Source organism: Nematolebias whitei, chromosome 14 (assembly GCF_014905685.2).
Source record: "Nematolebias whitei isolate Nwh7 chromosome 14, NemWhi1, whole genome shotgun sequence".
Classification (NCBI taxonomy): Eukaryota; Metazoa; Chordata; class Actinopteri; order Cyprinodontiformes; family Rivulidae; genus Nematolebias; species Nematolebias whitei.
The window spans coordinates 41,748,111-41,765,302 of NC_056511.1; the positions used below are offsets into that span (position 1 = coordinate 41,748,111).

General features: G+C 42.5%; 2 protein-coding genes across 4 annotated transcripts in view; both read left to right on the top strand.

Moving 5' to 3' along the window:
* Positions 1-798: 798 nt before the first annotated feature.
* Positions 799-3,808, top strand: LOC119420206 (complement component 1, q subcomponent binding protein). Its single transcript, XM_037687591.1, has 6 exons — positions 799-1,178; positions 1,597-1,747; positions 2,874-2,970; positions 3,088-3,183; positions 3,270-3,395; positions 3,467-3,808. The coding sequence occupies exons 1-6, from the start codon at positions 938-940 to the stop codon at positions 3,614-3,616; spliced, it is 861 nt and encodes a 286-aa protein (XP_037543519.1). The 5' UTR covers positions 799-937; the 3' UTR covers positions 3,617-3,808.
* Positions 3,809-14,020: 10,212 nt separating this feature from the next.
* Positions 14,021-17,192, top strand: part of LOC119420207 (carbohydrate-responsive element-binding protein) — a gene marked incomplete at its 3' end in the record, with an annotated part of 34,255 nt that continues 31,083 nt past the window's right edge. For all 3 annotated transcript variants that reach the window (XM_037687592.1, XM_037687593.1, XM_037687594.1), the window contains 1 exon segment: positions 14,021-14,442. In XM_037687592.1, the coding sequence (XP_037543520.1) occupies positions 14,096-14,442 (347 nt within the window). In that variant the 5' untranslated portion in view covers positions 14,021-14,095.

Here is a 17,192-nt window from a genome sequence, read left to right on the forward strand (position 1 = left end):
AGCACCTTCTCACAGTGGATCAACCAGTTTGCTGCAGAGCAGCTGGTTCTGGTTGTCAGCAGCAAACTGGTTGATCCACTGTGAGAATGTGCTTTTTATAAGACTGAGCTGAATACAGCACCTCGGACCGAGGAAGTCTTTCAGATGAAAGACAAAACGTTTCTACATTTTTTTGTTTTGTTTTCTTGAATGTCCAGAGGACCAGACTTAACTTTTTTAGAATGAGTCAAGTACCCCCAAAATAATTTAATTTAAATACATTTTAAATTCTAGTTTGCAGAAACAGTTGTGCCCTTTTTAGCCACTGACTAGTTGTTCATATTTTGCTGGGAGTACGATTAAAATATATAAGTAAAAGTTTGTAACTTTTCCATGTCCAGAAAAGTATGTCAAACAGAACAGGCCCACTGAAAGAAAATGTCAAACTTTTTTTTTTTTTTTTTAACAAAGACCTTGTTCAAATGAGCAGGTATTCAAGGAAGCATTAGATAAAATGCAACATTTTCAAACATTTAGCTCACAGGCGATAACAAACCCATTTATGACCATTTAAAATAAACGTTTACTCCTGTAAAACCCGAGAACGACCTATACTTATTGAAGCCACATGGGGGCGCTGTTTAAAATGTCAACAATTGTAATTTATAACATATTCATGTATATTGTTTTATATTTATAATTAGATGTTATGCTTGATGTATATTGTTCAAATTGACGCTTCTTGTATTTTTTATTTTTATGGCTGATGTAATATTTTTTCGCTTTTACCGTATTACTTCCGGTTCAGAGGTCATAGTGACGCTAGGTCAATGTGTCCTTCCACACGTGCTTCCTGCATCTTCCAGAAGCGGCACTAAGTTGTAGGGTAGATAGAGGCTTCCCTCGGCGTTGATTTAACTTATTCTGTTGTTAAAAGTGTTTATATTTTTACACGGTCATGCTGAAGTCAATTATCCGGGCGGCTGGAGCCGCTGTTCGGTTTTCCTCAGCCGCTCCGGGAGCCCTGCCGCTCCGCTGTCCGACACTGCGCAGCCCGAGCTCGGCCACGGCTCGTCCGTTCACCCGCTCCCTGTGGATGATGAACAACGGAGCCTCCTCGGGGTACAGACCCAAACTGTTCAGCTCCAAGGTGTTGGCTCCGTCGGTGTCGTGTGGATGTGGAGGACTGCACACAGAAGGCAAGTCTCATCTTTTTATTAGACAAGCTAGCTGTTAGCATAAGCTCAAGTTAGCTGCAAGATGACTGAAAGAACGAAGGCTACTTAAATATGACCTTTTTAGTTTTTATAGGCAATGACGTAGGTACTTTTTCTTGCTTTTAGTGAATTTAACGTGCCGTGTTAAACTTGTCTTACTAACAATCACTTTGGAAGCATGTGATCATCAAAGATGTAGGTTTTACAAAAAATAACTGGTTAAACATTGTACATTTAAAAGGGGTGATGGGCGAATATTGTCAAACGAATGGTTAGTTTTCGTTTGTTTTATTTTTTACCAGATAGTCAATGACCTTATTAAGACTCGTTTCGAAACGTGTTTTCCAGTGCTGCTGTTTAAAAGTGAATATTTTCACTGTCTCACTTTTTTTTGATTCAGGTGACAAAGCTTTTGGTGACTTCCTGTCGGATGAAATCGCAGAGGAGAAGAAGATCCAGAAAAAGCAAACCCTTCCTAAGATGTCAGGGGGATGGGAGCTGGAGCTGAACGGCACAGAGGCTAAACTCTCAAAACATGTTTCTGGAGAAAAGTAAGGATGAGACGGTTTGTTGTAGACGACGGGACGGGATGCACAACTAGGGGTGCGAAACGCTTACGTACCTCTCAGTTACCTTTCAAAGGATTGTAACGTGATTATAAAATATCAATGTGTTTTGATTGGCTTGAATTGGTGTTTTACATAAATGCTGAATTATATATCTTCGTGTCCAAACTACAGACCTAATTACACATAAAACTTTATTGTTCACAGGCTGCAGATTAGCGTAGCGGTGAGGTGAACACCATGAGGTGTTAAATGCTAATTGCGTAGCGTATGCAATTAGCATAGATGCTAACTTAACTGGTGCAGCGTCTGCAGTATTGCAGACTGTGCCGGTCCATTGTGGTGAAGGCAAAGCTCTGTTTACTGGTCGGTCTACGTTCCTACCCTCACCTATGGCCACGAACTCTGGGTAGTGACCAAAAGAACGAGATGAGATGGCGGCTACAGGAAGTTGAAATGAGTTTTCTCCGCAGGGTAGCTGGATTCTCAGGGTGAGAAGTTTAATTTATCCAGGAGAGACTCTGAGTAGAACCCGCTGCTCCTCCACATCCAGAGGAGCCAGTTGAGGTGTATCAGGAATTTAGTAAGGATGCTTCCTGGGTCCCTCCCCATGGTGATGCTTTGGGCATGTCCAACTGGGAAGAGACCCCAAGGAAGACCCAGGCCTGGGAACACCTTGGGTCCTCCCAGAAGAGGTGGCTGTGGGAAGAGATGTCTGGACCTCCCTGCTCAAGCTGCTGCCCCCACGCCCTGACTTCAGAACAAGCGACATGATGGATGGATGCTAACTTGATGTTGAAAACATGAATATGCTAATGTGATTAACACGGTTTATCACTGAGAATAAGCACAAATCAAACATTTTACAATCATTACAAAAAAAAACTATTGTGATGATAATTTCAACTCTTCCTTCCAGACACACATCCTCAGGGTTCAGCATCGAAAAAGTTGAATAAAATGTGAAAATGGTCTGAGGCTCAGTGGCACCTGAGAGCATTGTTCCAGAAATAAATAGACATTTGAAAGTCTCCAGAGTCTTCCATATTGTGATGCATCTAAAAATAGATTTTACTCTGCGCACATGAGCTCACCTTGTGTTTTTTTTCAGAGTCACAGTCTCATTCAACGTGAACAACAGTATTCCTGCTAACTTTGAGGAGGATGAGGAGGAGCACGAAAAGACACAGAAATCTGTAGAGGAGGAGGTAAGCCTCTGGGATCTGATCGTGAGAAGATTAACCTGTCGGTTGATCTGAAAATTAGAACAGTGAATGGTAACATTTAAATATGGCTAATTAATTAACTATACTTTCCATTCACAGCCAGAAATTGTATCAACACCCAACTTTGTTGTTGAAGTAACAAAACAAGCTGCTAAACATTCCCTAGTGTTTGACTGCCAGTTCCCAGAAGACGAGGTACGAATAAAAATCTGAGCGTGTAACATTAGGAGCTTTCAGCGCTCCGAGGGTTTCAGGTAAACGGCTGGATTTACGTGTTGCAGATAAGTCACGATGAAGGCGAGGAGGAGAGCGACATCTTCAACATTCGGGAGGTCAGTTTCCAGCCAGAGGGGGACCTCGACTGGAAGGAGACCAGCTACACGCTCAGCACAGACTCTCTGGACTGGGTAAGAGCTGAAACTCAATGCAGGGTTTAAAAGAGGAGCAAACGGTTAGTGAACCCCGTGCTTCTCCTCAGGCGCTCTACGACCACCTGATGGACTTCTTGGCCGACCGCGGCGTCGACAACACCTTTGCTGACGAGCTCTCCGAGCTGAGCACCGCCATCGAGCATCAAGAGTACATCAAGTTCTTAGAAAGTCTCCAAGGATTTGTCAAATGTAACTAAAGTTGAGCGACTTGTCCCGTTCCTGGCAGAGGATGGACCGGGAGCGTTCGTCAGCAGAAACAAACCAGTTGCGTTCGAGTCAGACCGGCCAGCATCTGCCACATTTATCCTCGTCAGTAAATGTTCTTTGTAACAATGTGTCTTTCTGTAACTTAAATGAGATAGGCTAAATAAATGGTATGATGACTCCAATGACTGTGCAGAAGCCATTTTCAGTCAACTCTGCATTTTCTGGCTCGTCTGTGGCCCGTTGGAATTATTGACACACCTGTTCTGTAGCTGATCAAGGACCGGACACTTATTTTCTTATATAATGCAGCTTCAGACTCCTCACCCCTGGCTGAGAGTTCATGCTGACTGTTGATGTGTGAGGATTGAATGTAAAGGAGTTCACTAGTGGCGAACAACTGGAAAGTGTCCCATTAAAACCATTTGATACCAGTCTGCACATTTGTTCATTGCCGCTGTCGTCATGGTGCAGTTTGTTTCAGTGTCCCATTAAAAAGGAAAATTATTCAACCATAGTCTAGTCGCACTAGTTAATGTCAGGTTTTATGTTCATTATGAAACCATGATGAGTCTTTTCAAAACGACATATTTTACTGTTACATCCTTCAGGTACAACTCAAGTGTGTGTGTGGGGGGGTGATTTCTATCAGCAGGACACACTTTACACTTATTTCCTTGCAGAAGGTTCAAACTCTTAGTTTGTGAGGGTTCCTGCTGTGCACAGGTCACTACAGATAGTTTGTCATAGCTGGGTCCAGGCCTGGAGCGGTGGAGCAGAGGTTAAAGAAGGGGAGCCTGTGGATGGAAGGTCATCGGTTCAAATCAACAAACTTACAGAAAGTTCAAATTCCTCATTTGCCCCACTCTGGGCCCTTGCAAGACCCAGAACGGTGTAAAACATTTGCCAAATTGTGAAAGAGAAATACTTGGGTCTAGACCAGGTGTCCGCAACCTGTGGCTCTGGGGCCACATATGGTTCTTTAGTCCCTCGTCAGTGGCTCTTTGAAGCTTTGACCTAAAACTTAATGAAATTTCACTGTTTTGATTTTTATACCCACAAAAGAAAAGGCTAGTTTTGACAGTTTTATTGTCAAATTTGAGTAAATCTTTGCCCGATAGCTGCTAGAAAGATAAGAACTTTATTGATCCTGCAGGAAAGTGTTGAAGTAACGATAAGTTTCTTTTGGCCGCTCCCTTCTTCAGGGTCACAACTCACAAGAAAGATTTGGCAGTTTGTTTTACAACAGATGCCCTTCCTGACACAACCTGGGCTCAAACCCGCAACCTCAGGATTGCAAGACCGTATACTGGCCGAGCTGCCACAGCCCTGCCCGATATTTATTATTCCTCACTTAGGCCTGCAGAGTTCAGTGTTTTAATTATTTATCAAAATATGTATAAACTATAATTATTTTCCTTCTTTACATGATATGGGCTTTTTTTGTCTTGAAATGTAAAAATGCCAATAAATGTTCAAATTCATTATCTAATTTAAGTTTTATAATGTCACCCCCACTGGCCAGAAAAGCCTGCCTCCAACAAGCTCAGCTGCCCATGAGCCATCAGTTGATAATCACGACTGTAGCAGGTTTTGTGGCTCCAGACACATTTTATTTAACGAGCGAAGAGGCAGAAACGGCTCTTTTGATCAAAAAGGCTGCAGACCCCTGGTCTACCCTGGTGAAAATTTAATGTACGTAAGTATATTTCAAGTAGGTTTAATTTTCAAGAAATACATTAAAATATGTTCTCAAGTAAATGTACTTATTAGGATCACATCGAAAATGTAAAATAAATAGATTTATCTAAATATGCTTCAAGTACATTGTTATAAAATGTATTTTGTTACACTTTATGATTTTTGGCAAAATATAACATTTCAATCAAATATATTTATAAGATTAAACTTCATATAAACTTTTTTTTTAAATGCACTTTGAATGCATTTGTAAAATTTTGTTTTCAAACTTTAAAAATATATTACAAATATATGTATCCAATACTTTTCAGCAATTAATTGAATAAAAAAATACGTATTTGAAAATGTTTATGTTACTAATGTTCCAAATTGTACTTTAGTAATTTTTTTTGTACTATCTCTTTGATTTATGAAAGCATTTCGGGTGTATTTAACACAACTGCCCCATGTTTTAAACTTAAATGTAATTGTATTGTGTAGAAACTACATAATATGCAGAGAGGGTACATGCATTTGTTTATATCATCTGACCAGTGACTCAAAACTGTATCATGTTAAATCATTAAATTTCAGTATCCTCAAGTATATTTCATTTTCACCTGGGTAGACTGACTAGAACAGTCCACACTTTATTTTGACAACAACAATGATTTTAGGCCAATATAAACAGGTATTTTGATCTTTTGTCATTCCATCCATCTTTCATAAAGCTGCTGTTCCAGCTGAAGACAACCCACAACATGATGCTGCCCCCATCATCTGTGGGCCTGGGGTTCTTCGGCTTATTCATCAGATCAGATGTTCTGGATCTGTGTGCACAAAGTTCTACTTCAGGTTCACCCGACCAGAGTCTCCCACAGGTTTTTAACTGAGCTGATAAATGTTTTTCAGTATTTAGCCTGACCTGATGTTTTTCTTTGTAAGGAAATATCACAAATGAAGAACACAAGCAGGACTTAACAGAAACTCCTTTACAGCTGCAGTCTGCCTCTCTGGGGCCTCCATGACCAGTTTCTGTCCTGTGTTTGCATCCAGTTTGTCCAGTAAAGTCTGTTTTAATCTGCCTTCTGCACATCATCGCTCGTTTCTGCCTTTGAGCGAGCCAGTGACCTGATCTTTCTGCAGAGCATGGCTGGTCAGATGAAGTCCTCCCCCAGTGACCCTGTCCCTACTTGACTGTCAGGATCTTTTCCTCTGGGACCGTCTATCCTTGCAGTTCCTAACACTGTTGCTCCAGAACAGAAAGCAGTCGTGCAACCACTGATGGGAAAGCCCATTTTTGACCTTTAATACTTGTGTACTTTCAGACCATTGCTAAACTGATGTTGCTTAAGAAAGAAGAAGAAAACAAAACTTGACTGAATAATCTGTGGTGAACTGTGGAGTTCTTGGAACAGTTTGATCACCATCACAGCACTGGGTCTACTGTCCTAAAAATCTTAGGTTTATTTTATTTAAAAAATACATTTTAATGATATATTTTTAAGCGGGCAGCACGGTGGCGCAACTGGTAGAGCTGCTGCCTCTCAGCGAGCAGGTCCTTGGTTCAAACCCCGGTCCAGGGGCCTTTCTGGGTGGAGTTTGCATGTTCTCTCCGTGCATGCGTGGGTTTTCTCCGGGTGCTCCGGTTTCCTCCCACAGACCAAAAACATGCATGTTAGGCTGATTGGTAACTCTAAATTGCCTCTAGGTGTGAGTGAGAAAGTGAATGGTTGTTTGTCTCGTTTGTCTCTATGTGGCCCTGTGATGGACTTGCGACCTGTCCAGGGTGTACCCCGCCCCTCGCACAGTGATTGCTGGACATGGGCACCAGCGACCCCCGTGACCCAAAATGGAATAAGCGGGTAAAGAAAATGGATGGATGGATGGATATATTTTTAAGTACTGACTGGCGCTTTGATGGTTCTTGTGATTTTAGACCTGATGGACACATTTGATAGAGTAGACAACAAAATTTGAATCTCTGCTTGGGCATCAAGAGCATTAGGTTCAGGTTCTATCTGGCAGCTTGATTCTACTTTAGTGATTTGAAACTCCCATCGCAACTTCAATCTGGTGACCTTGTTGCCGAGAGGCAACAGCTCTACCAACTGAACCACCGTGCTGCAGAGATGAACCTTAATTTGTGTAATAAAGTCATGTAAGCAACATATGCATAACATAAATGTCACCAATCACTGAGCTGTGGCTGCAGGGTTGTCGTTGCTTCTTGTGGTGGCTATCCTCGAACTCGGTGGTGGACACTCCGAGTTAGGGAGGTTGGCAAGCAGAAGAAGGAGTCCTATCAGGCCTTGTTGGCTGGTGGGACTCTGGAGGCAGCTGAGGAGTACCGGAGGGCCAAGCAGTCTGCAGCCTTGACTGTTGCTGAGGCAAAAGCTCGGATGTGGGAGGAGTTTGGTGAGACCCTGGATAGAGACTCTCAGTCAGCTCCAAGGAGATTCTGACAAACCATCAGGTGTCTGCAGAAGTAAAACAGCTCTTTACTAACACTGTGTTCAGTGAAGGTGGAGTGCTGTTGACCTCAACCAGTGATGTCGTCGGGAGGTGGAAGCAATACTTCTCGGACCTTCTCAGTCCCACCAGTACATCCTCCATGGAGGAAGCAGAGTCAGGGGACTTCGGGGTTGGTCTGTCCATAACCATGGCTGAGGTCATCGAGATAGTTAAAAGACTCCGGGGGTGGATGAGATTTGCCCTGGTCTCCTTAAGGCTCTGGATGTTTTTTCATTCAATCTTTACGTCTACAGGTTAGTCTCGTTGAGCCACGAGGACTCGTTTTCAGCTGAGACCTGTTTTAAACAAAGAACACGGGTGAGGTACAGACAACAGTAGACAGTCAAATAAAAAGCATGTAAAATGAAAAACGTAAAAAGAAGAAATGAAATAAAAACAAAAACAGCTACATTATAAAGACATGTAAAATACTAAAAACAGGAACATGTCTGCACTGGTTTTTGCCATGAACTTTGCAGATGTTTGAAGTCCCAAGGTCAAGAGCTTCAGATCTTTTTGCAAGGTGTTCTAGGCAGGGCTTAATTTGTAAACAGATCCATGCCGGAATGTAGATAGCGGGTGGGGTCGGGGGTGGAGTCTGGGGGTCCTCCCCCTGAACATTTTTAATAAAGTAAATGCGATTTCCTGCATTTTGGTGTATTTTGATGGGGTATTAAATATTTACGTTTTCCTACATTTGTAAACACTCCGCTTCTGTCAGTGTTCTGAACACTGCAAGCAACGTTCCCTCTAATTTTTCATGTTGGGCAAACACACAAGCTCTCTGATCGCACTGAGGACCACTATGAGCAACATCAGATGTGCACACTGTGGTCACACACCAGTATCACACCTGTTCAAAACCTGGGATCATAGCAAGTTATACGGCTTTTAAAAAAAATCAAATTACATTAATTTATTTTTTATTTAAGTGAGTTGGCCCAGAGCAAATGAAAAAGACAATAATCTTGTACATGAGATGTGTAGTATGTTAAATGTGAGGGTCCTGCTTTGGAAGACGTTTAGCAACACAGTGACCATTGGTGTCAGAAGCTTGTTTGTAATGTGGGGAAGACACACTGGTGGTGGTGGTGGTGGTGGTGGTGGGGGGGGGAATCTGGGGGTCCTCCCCCAGAAATTTTTGAATAAAGTAGATGCCATTTTCTACATTCTGGTGTATTTTAACAGGTTGTTTAACATCTAATTTTACCAACACAAGTAACACTTGATTCAATAACTATTTTAGAGTTAATGGCACAATGAGAAGTAGCCTGACCAACAGCTCTCCTTGTGTGAATAGAGCACGCTCTGTTTCTCTCATGCATCCTAGTCACAGTCCAAGAAACACAGTGAAGCCCAAGTTGAGTTTTATGGGAAAAAAATCATTAGCCAATATGAAATTATAATAATCACTCCTTCTTACCAATGGCCTAGCATAAAGCAATATGACCATCATCCATGGTAGCTTAAAATACCTAATTAAAACTCCAGTAGTGGGCTAGGTCTACTGTCACCTTACCCAGTTGTAGGGTCAAGAGACAAACATGTAGCATTAACACAGTATGAACAACATTCAGGAATTGTTTCTGTAAGAACATTATCAAATATTTTACGTGAATGGTATAATCTTGGGCAGCACGGTGGCGCAACTGGTAGAGCTGCTGCCTCTCAGCAAGCAGGTCCCTGGTTCAAATCCCGGTTCGGGGCCCTTTCTGGGTGGAGTTTGCATGTTCTCTCCGTGCATGCGTGGGTTTTCTCCGGGGGCTCCAGTTTCCTCCCACAGATTGTCCCTTGGTTGTTTGTCTCGTTTGTCTCTACAGTGTGTGTCCCTGTGATGGACTGGAAACCTGTCCGGGGTATGACTGGACGTGGGCACTGGTGACACCTGCGACCCGAAAAGGAAGAAGCGGGTAAAGATAAGGAATGGGATGATCGCTTCGCACACGAGGAAATGTAACCCAGGGTGAGCTAAACTTGGACAAACAAACAACATGGCTGTAACGGTGGAGGAAGTGAAGCTCATGAGACATTTAGTGAGACATTTATTTCTTATCAACCAACATTAAGGCAAAGAAGACAGAAAAATAAAATAAAATATACTTAAAATAGCTACTGCAGGGAATGTTTTCATGCTGCAGAGCGACACAGGGAAAGAACTCAGTGAAATTCAGTATGTAAGAGTAAATTTTACATTACACAACCTATTAAACACGTTGTACAAAATCAGTTTAGTCGTATTCTGATACCCACCGAGCACTACTGTTTGCTAACAGCATAAACGGCTACAAGTTGTGGGATTAGCTTACTTACCACCTTTGTTTGACGTTGTACGACTTTAAACTTCTGTGATAAATCCACAACGCCAAATATTATTCTTTGATATGCATTGAAATGTGTAGTATAAAGCTTGGAAAGCTAGAAGCCAAGGAGGTTGCTTGTAGCTACTTAGCTTCTTCACACGACAGCGCCGAAACTCCAGAAGACTCTGATTGGCTGGAATGAAAGGTCGCCTGTGATTTCATTGGTTGAATTTTTTTTATGTCTTAGTAAACTTCCGTTGTCGCCACACAAATCACCGGGGGGGTGTTCCTTCCTCCAGTCTGCAGCATTTCATGCGCTGCATTCAGACAGATTGTAGAGGTCGCTGCACTCTGGCTGACAGTTTATAAAGCGGGAGATAACTGGATATTTTGCTTGAGCAGTTGCCCATATGGTTCATCTGGCCTTGCGGCCAGTCCGTGCAGAGTAGATTTCCTTGTGCACAGAGAATGTGCGAGCAGTGTGCAATTGCACAGGCGCACATCTTAGAGGGAATATTGGCCACGAGCTCTGGGTGATGACCGAAACAATGAGATCACGGATACAGGAGGTTGAAATGAGTTTCCTCTGCAGGGCAGCTGGACTCCCCTTTAGAGACAGGGTGAGAAGTTCAGTTAACGGGAGAGAGTCAGAGTAGAACCGCTGCTCCTCCACATCGAGAGGAGCCAGTTGAGGTGGTTCGGGTATCTGGTAAGGATGCTCCCTGGACGCCTCCCTAGGGAGGTGCTTCGAGCATGTTTGTTTGGGAGGACTGGGTCCTCGGGGAACACCTTGAAGTCCTCCCAGAAGAACTGGAAGAGGTGGCTGTGGAAAGAGATGTCTGGGCCTCCCTGTTCAAGCTCCCACCCCCCAAGACCTGACTCTTTCAGAACAAGTGCGAAATGATGGATGGATCGTCACCTTTCATCCATCCATCCATTGCCGGTGCCCATGTCCAGCAATCACTGTGCGAGGGGCGGGGTACACCCTGGACGGGTCGCAAGTCCATCACAGGGACACATAGAGACAAACGAGACAAACAACCATTCACTCTCTCATTCACACCTAGGGACAATTTAGAGTTACCAATCAGTCTAACATGCATGTTTTTGGTCTGTGGGAGGAAACCGGAGCACCCGGAGAAAACCCACGCATGCACGGAGAGAACATGCAAACTCCACCCAGAAAGGCCCCTGGACCGGGGTTTGAACCAGGGACCTGCTCGCTGAGAGGCAGCAGCTCTACCAGTTGCGCCACCGTGCAGCCGTCACCTTTCAAATTTTCAGAAATAATTACAGAAAATACAAATATTAATATATAATATTAATCATTTATCTTTTTGACAGTTTAGTAAAAAACTCAACAAGAAGGCCTTTAGGCTCCTACACACATCTTTGTTACAACCGAACAGTCTCTCTGCGTGTTGGAGTCAGAGAGTTGTCCCTTTACAGATGTTGTAAAATGCTGCGGCACACCTTTTAACTGGCAGAAGATAATTTAACCACATCACACCTGTTGTAAAATATTTCTATTGCTGGTCAATCCAGTTTAAAATGATTTTGTTTTTAAATCTTCCAACAGTCTTGCCCCTCCTTACCTTTCTGAGCTGCTACCCTTACATACCTGCCCGTTCTCTCAGGTCTGCTGATCAGCTGCTCCCGAAGGGGGCCGTGCTCTGGGGTGGTGGGACCAACAAACTGCCTTTGCATGTGACAGACTTTCTCCTAAGCTGCTTGTAAACCCTCACTTAAAACTCACGTTTATTCTTTGGCTTGTGTTACCTGTTAGGCTGTTGATTTTTACGGCGGTATGGTTTTATTCCTGTTTTTATTCTTTTATAGTTTTATTGGAAGAGCGTTTACTTGTATCGCACTTTACAGCACTTTGTTTCTTTAAGGAGTTTTAAACGGCTTTATAAATGGATCTGGAGCTAGATTGGAAGATTTGTCTCATTAGAGGCAAAAAAAAAAAATAATTTGAACTGATTCATCACGGTTTTATTTTTTACATCAAAATGATGCTTTTTAACGCATAAACTTCAGCAAAAACTGAGAGAAAAAGAAGTTGAATAGTTTTCTGCTCAGGTATGAAACATTTTAGAGGCACTTTCTGAAGAGCTTTCTGCTGTCTTTAAATAGAATAAAGCACTGAAGATGATGATGATGATGACGACAGCAGCGTTTCTGACTCCTGAAGTGCCTGCTACGTTGAGTCTGTACATTTCTCAGATTTTTCTTCTTGTCACAACTTACATTAACATCAAAGAACTTAAATCTTTGCCTTTGAGGTGCAAACTTTATTTTAAAAGCAAAGCAGACTAAACGTCTAAATGCATCTCTATCAGTAATAGTTTGTTATCGCCGCTGGTGATAGTACGACATGGAGGGAATTCCCTTAAAGCCATGAGGACGTTCTCCAAGGACGACAGGTGAGTAAACTCAGAAATCTTTGCCTCGGTTAAACTTCACAGAAACATCAAAGTTCCAACGTGTCACAGAAAGTTGGCCTTTCCATGACATTTTGATATTTTACTGGTTTTTATTGAATCACTGTTTAGGTGTTTGATTTTTGGAGTTTCAGCAGCAACAGACAGTTCATGTTACTAACTTTCTTAGACGTTGCAAACAAACTCGCATACACGTTATACATTAAAACACAGACACTTTTCGTCTTCTTTCACCCCACATATACAAGGTCTTACAGTTTTTGCACACCCAAGCTTCCTCAAACATAAAAATTAGGTCAAACTTTTCTTTTTAAAACTGTTCTTAACTTGTCTTTTGGCCTAAATAAACATTAGACACGCGACCACCGGTACTCTGCCGCTCAAGTTTTCATACTGTCATTGTTTGTCTGAGGCTTATTTTTTAGTCGGTTACTGTTCACAGTGCAGTCAAGGAGTGACGGGGGTGCGTGGTTGCCACAGTGACTTTAAAGAGGCATTAACAAAACTTCATCTGAATGAAGGAGTGTTTTAAAAGGAGACAAAATAATAATAATAATAATAATAATAATAATAATAATAAACCTTTTCAAGCCAAGATCCAGTTCATGTCAATATGTTAGCTCCAGTCAGACACATGACATCTTCTCTTGGTTGCAGGTTCCTCAACAAGAGTTTCATCTGCCTCATTTGACTTTCTCCATCTCTTTTTCCACATCCATAATCTTTACCCGCTTCTTCATTGGGTCGTGGGGGTCACTGGTGCCCATGTCCATCTATGTGAGAGATGGGGGACACCCTGGACAGGTCTCCAGTCCATCACAGGGACACATAGAGACAACCATTACCTCTCTCACTCACACCTCGAGACAATTTAGAGTCACCAGTCAGTCTAACATACATGTTTTTGGTCTGTGGGAGAAAACCACCAAACTCCATGCTCAATAATGCAGGTATGAAATCTAACAACTGTCAGTCGGGTCATCTGGACGGTTTCTTTTTTTTTTTGTGCAGAGACGTTTTGCCTTCCATCCAGAAGGCTTCATCAGGAGAAATGCATGCATGCACGGAGAGAACATGCAAAGAAAGGTCAGAAAGGTCCCGGGCCAGGTTTTGAACCGGAGACCTTCTCGCCAAGAGGCAACAGTTGCATCAACTGCACCACCGTGCAGCCGCAATTCAAACCGTTATTTTGGGGCTTCAAAGTTGTCGAGTAGTCTGAACTAAATAAAGTCTGCTCAGTTTTTAACTAAGATGAGAAGCAATTAAAAAAATCACCTTGGGGGCCAGATAAGTCATCAAGGCCCGCGTTTGGCCCACGTGCCTCCAGTTTGACACGTGACGTATATGTTAAAAGTTGCTGTAAGGTGTTGGGGAAGAGCTCCCTGCAACATCTGAGATGTGCTCACCTGCTGCAGGGACAGTCAGCTGAGAGGTGTTCCGGTTAATAATTGCTGTCAGGGAGTTGTTGACACGTGCAGCATCAGCAAGCACCGCTGGGGGAGGGAGGGGGTCAGCGGAGGAGACGCTCCACCAGATGCGCTCCATGGCGGCCGCAGGCAGCGGGTGCTCGGCCGGACGGAACCAGCTGCACGACTCGTCGGAGTCGGACTCGGAGCCGGAGGCAGGTCCGGCTCGGCCGCAGTGCGCCGGACCCCGGCTCGGTTCTGTCCCCCGCAGCCAGGTCATCCACAGCGGACACTTCATGGTGTCGTCGCCCCACAGCGACTCCACGGCGCGCCGCAGGAAGCGCGGCGGTTCGGCCCGGTACGACTTCGACACGGTGAACAGGACGTGGTGCCAGACGTACCGGTACCAGTCCGGGAGCCTGAGCATCGACCCGACTCTGACCCGGCTGTTTGAGTGCATGTCCCTGGCTTACAGGTGGGTTCTGCTCAGCTGGTCGGAACCAGAACCTCAGCGTGTTCCGACATTAATGAAACCTTCAGAAACAGCAGGAACATGTTTCCTCCTGCAGCTTTAAAGCAGATAAGAGTTTGTTGTTGTCACACTCTTACACAACTTCTTCATGATCAACTGGACTTTGGTTCCAGCTGATTACACTGAGGGAACACTCGTGAACTCGTTCTTTAATTAAAGCTGCCTTTTTAAATCCCTGTTCCTTCTCTAAAGTCATGCTTAGAGCTTTTAAAGGGAAGTTTTGTGCAAATATGAACAATCAACATCCTACCTGTTGTAGATACTGTGGCGTAGTCTACGTTTTTGTACTGGGTATACTGTGCTTAGAAACCAAAGTACACCGGTTAGTGCAATGTAATCATTAATTTATTGGATTTTTAAACATATTGGACATTTCCAAATTTCTCTGATGCATATTTGAATAAATAAACAATGAACTTTGCACAACAGTTGTATTTGTATTAAAAACAGGTTATAGATTTTATAAAACAGCGTCAAAGCAAAGCGCTAGATTGTAAGGGAAGTGTTTAACTGCCGTTAAACGTATCAGTGACACGTACCTAACGGTATGTCATGTATCACTAAGAGGTTATACTGAAATCCTTCAGCTTTTATAGTGGGTATACTTCGTATACCAGAGCATCACGTAGACTACACCACCGTGGTCTGAATGATCAATACATGTTTCTGAGGAAGCAGGGTTTGATTCTGACTGGACTGACGAGCTCACAGCTTCATCGGGACCAAGACCAAATGGGATTCTGCAGTTTTAAAGGGATGTTCTATGAAATATTTATCTTAGCAGCCATGACACCTGTCTAAAACAGAGACAAGGGTGAGAGGCTTTCTCTAGTACCAACCAAGGGTTCATGTCTTATTGTTTTTATGAAACTCTTGTTCAAAAATATCATACAGTTGTGAAATAATGTGACATTGGCTCATATTAAACCTTTAAAGTTTAGAACGTGATGTTGGGCCTTTAGGTGTGACGCTGTTTTTTTACTTAATAATTTGTGCAGTAACACAAACTCCATTCATTTAGAAAACGGCAACAAACTTAACGAACGTCGTGATGCAGTTATGTAGAGGTTTAGCTAATATATTGTTCTCCCGCACCTGTATAATGTGTAAAAAATAAAATAAAATCCTGAAAATGTTATAAAATGGGGCCTTGTTTGAACAGCAGTTAACCTAATCTAGACAACTTCTGTACTTTTCTTTATATTTCAGCTCTAGGACTGTTCTGAAATGACCAGACTATCCCTTTAACACACGTCCAGTTTAAAAAAAAAGCATAGTGGTTCATGTGAGCACCATTTTATAAACTTTTATATTAATATCAGTTTCTCATGACACATTTATTTACACAAAATCCTCTGGTTATTTATGCATGAACCGGCTCGGACGTTGTTTGTAGCACTTTCAGCAGGAGAATCGTGATGTTTCTGCTGGAATCATCACATATCGCAAAACTGACCGCCATGGAAAGGTTTATAAAAAGGGCAGTAACGTGAACCGCTACGAGACGTTGGAGACCGGAGTCGATTAAGGAAAGTCTTTACATGAGTCATGGTCTTCTTTGACGAGGTGTTAGCCCGTCAATCTGGACAAGTTAAACTAAATTTATCCAGACTGAGGTCATTTGAAGAGCTATGTAAGATAATAACTGTTCATAACTTCTCCACAGAGCCCCACTTCACAAGATCAAAACTATCTACTTTGAGTTTTGTTTTAGTTAAAATATAGATTCCACTTTATAATAAGTTTTACATGACTAATTAATAGTTAATGGGGCAGTCAATAAGTAGGTTTTAAACACCCAACAAACCATTATTATGCAGTTATAATACTCGTGGTAAAAAGGGGCAATACTCACACATTTCTTGCAAAATACCGTAATTTCCGGACTATAGAGCGCACCCAAATATACTGTATGTTTCACTGTATAAGTCACAGTTTTTTGCATAAATTAGCATGCATGTGACTTATACAGCGAAGCAACGTATTTTTGTTTTTTTGGTCCATATTTATAACAATTTTTGGCTGAGACCTGATGATTTCATTCATTCTGACAGGGAAAATATTGAACACTACCATTTTCAGCCACTAGAGAGCCTTCAAGTTATATGGCAAGCCAAGTGTCTCATTAATAGGTAAAAGTGGCTATTAATGAGACACTTGGCTTGCCATACAGAACCACCTTCGTCTTGCTCCAGAACTCTTGGAGCAAACATCAAATCAGCTTCATTTCACTGCAGCGTGCATGTGAAGTGAAGCCAATTTGACCATTAAAGTGCATTTATAAAAGTCGTTCTACAGAGACGCACCTTTACTATAATGTCGAGCAAACAAACAATTGTTTTTAAGTGTTAATCTTGTTAAATTCTTGTTGAAGTCCTCCCGTTCACGCTCCCACGGCCGCCATTTGGCAGCCCATCAATTTTTTGGCACAACGCCGGCTCACGTTTCCGGTTTGTCAGCGGTGACGCACAAAAGATGCGACCTATACGGCGAAGCGACGTATTTATGTTTTTATTCCCACTTTATTAGACATATTTGAACTGATGCGACTTATACGGCGGTGCAACGTGTACGGCGGCAAGTATGGTAAGCCGCGTACACTAATTAAAAAAAAAATATATATATATATATAAAACCTACCAGGAAGTCATTGATCGATATATTCATATTCATCCTGCTGCAAGCTCGTGATC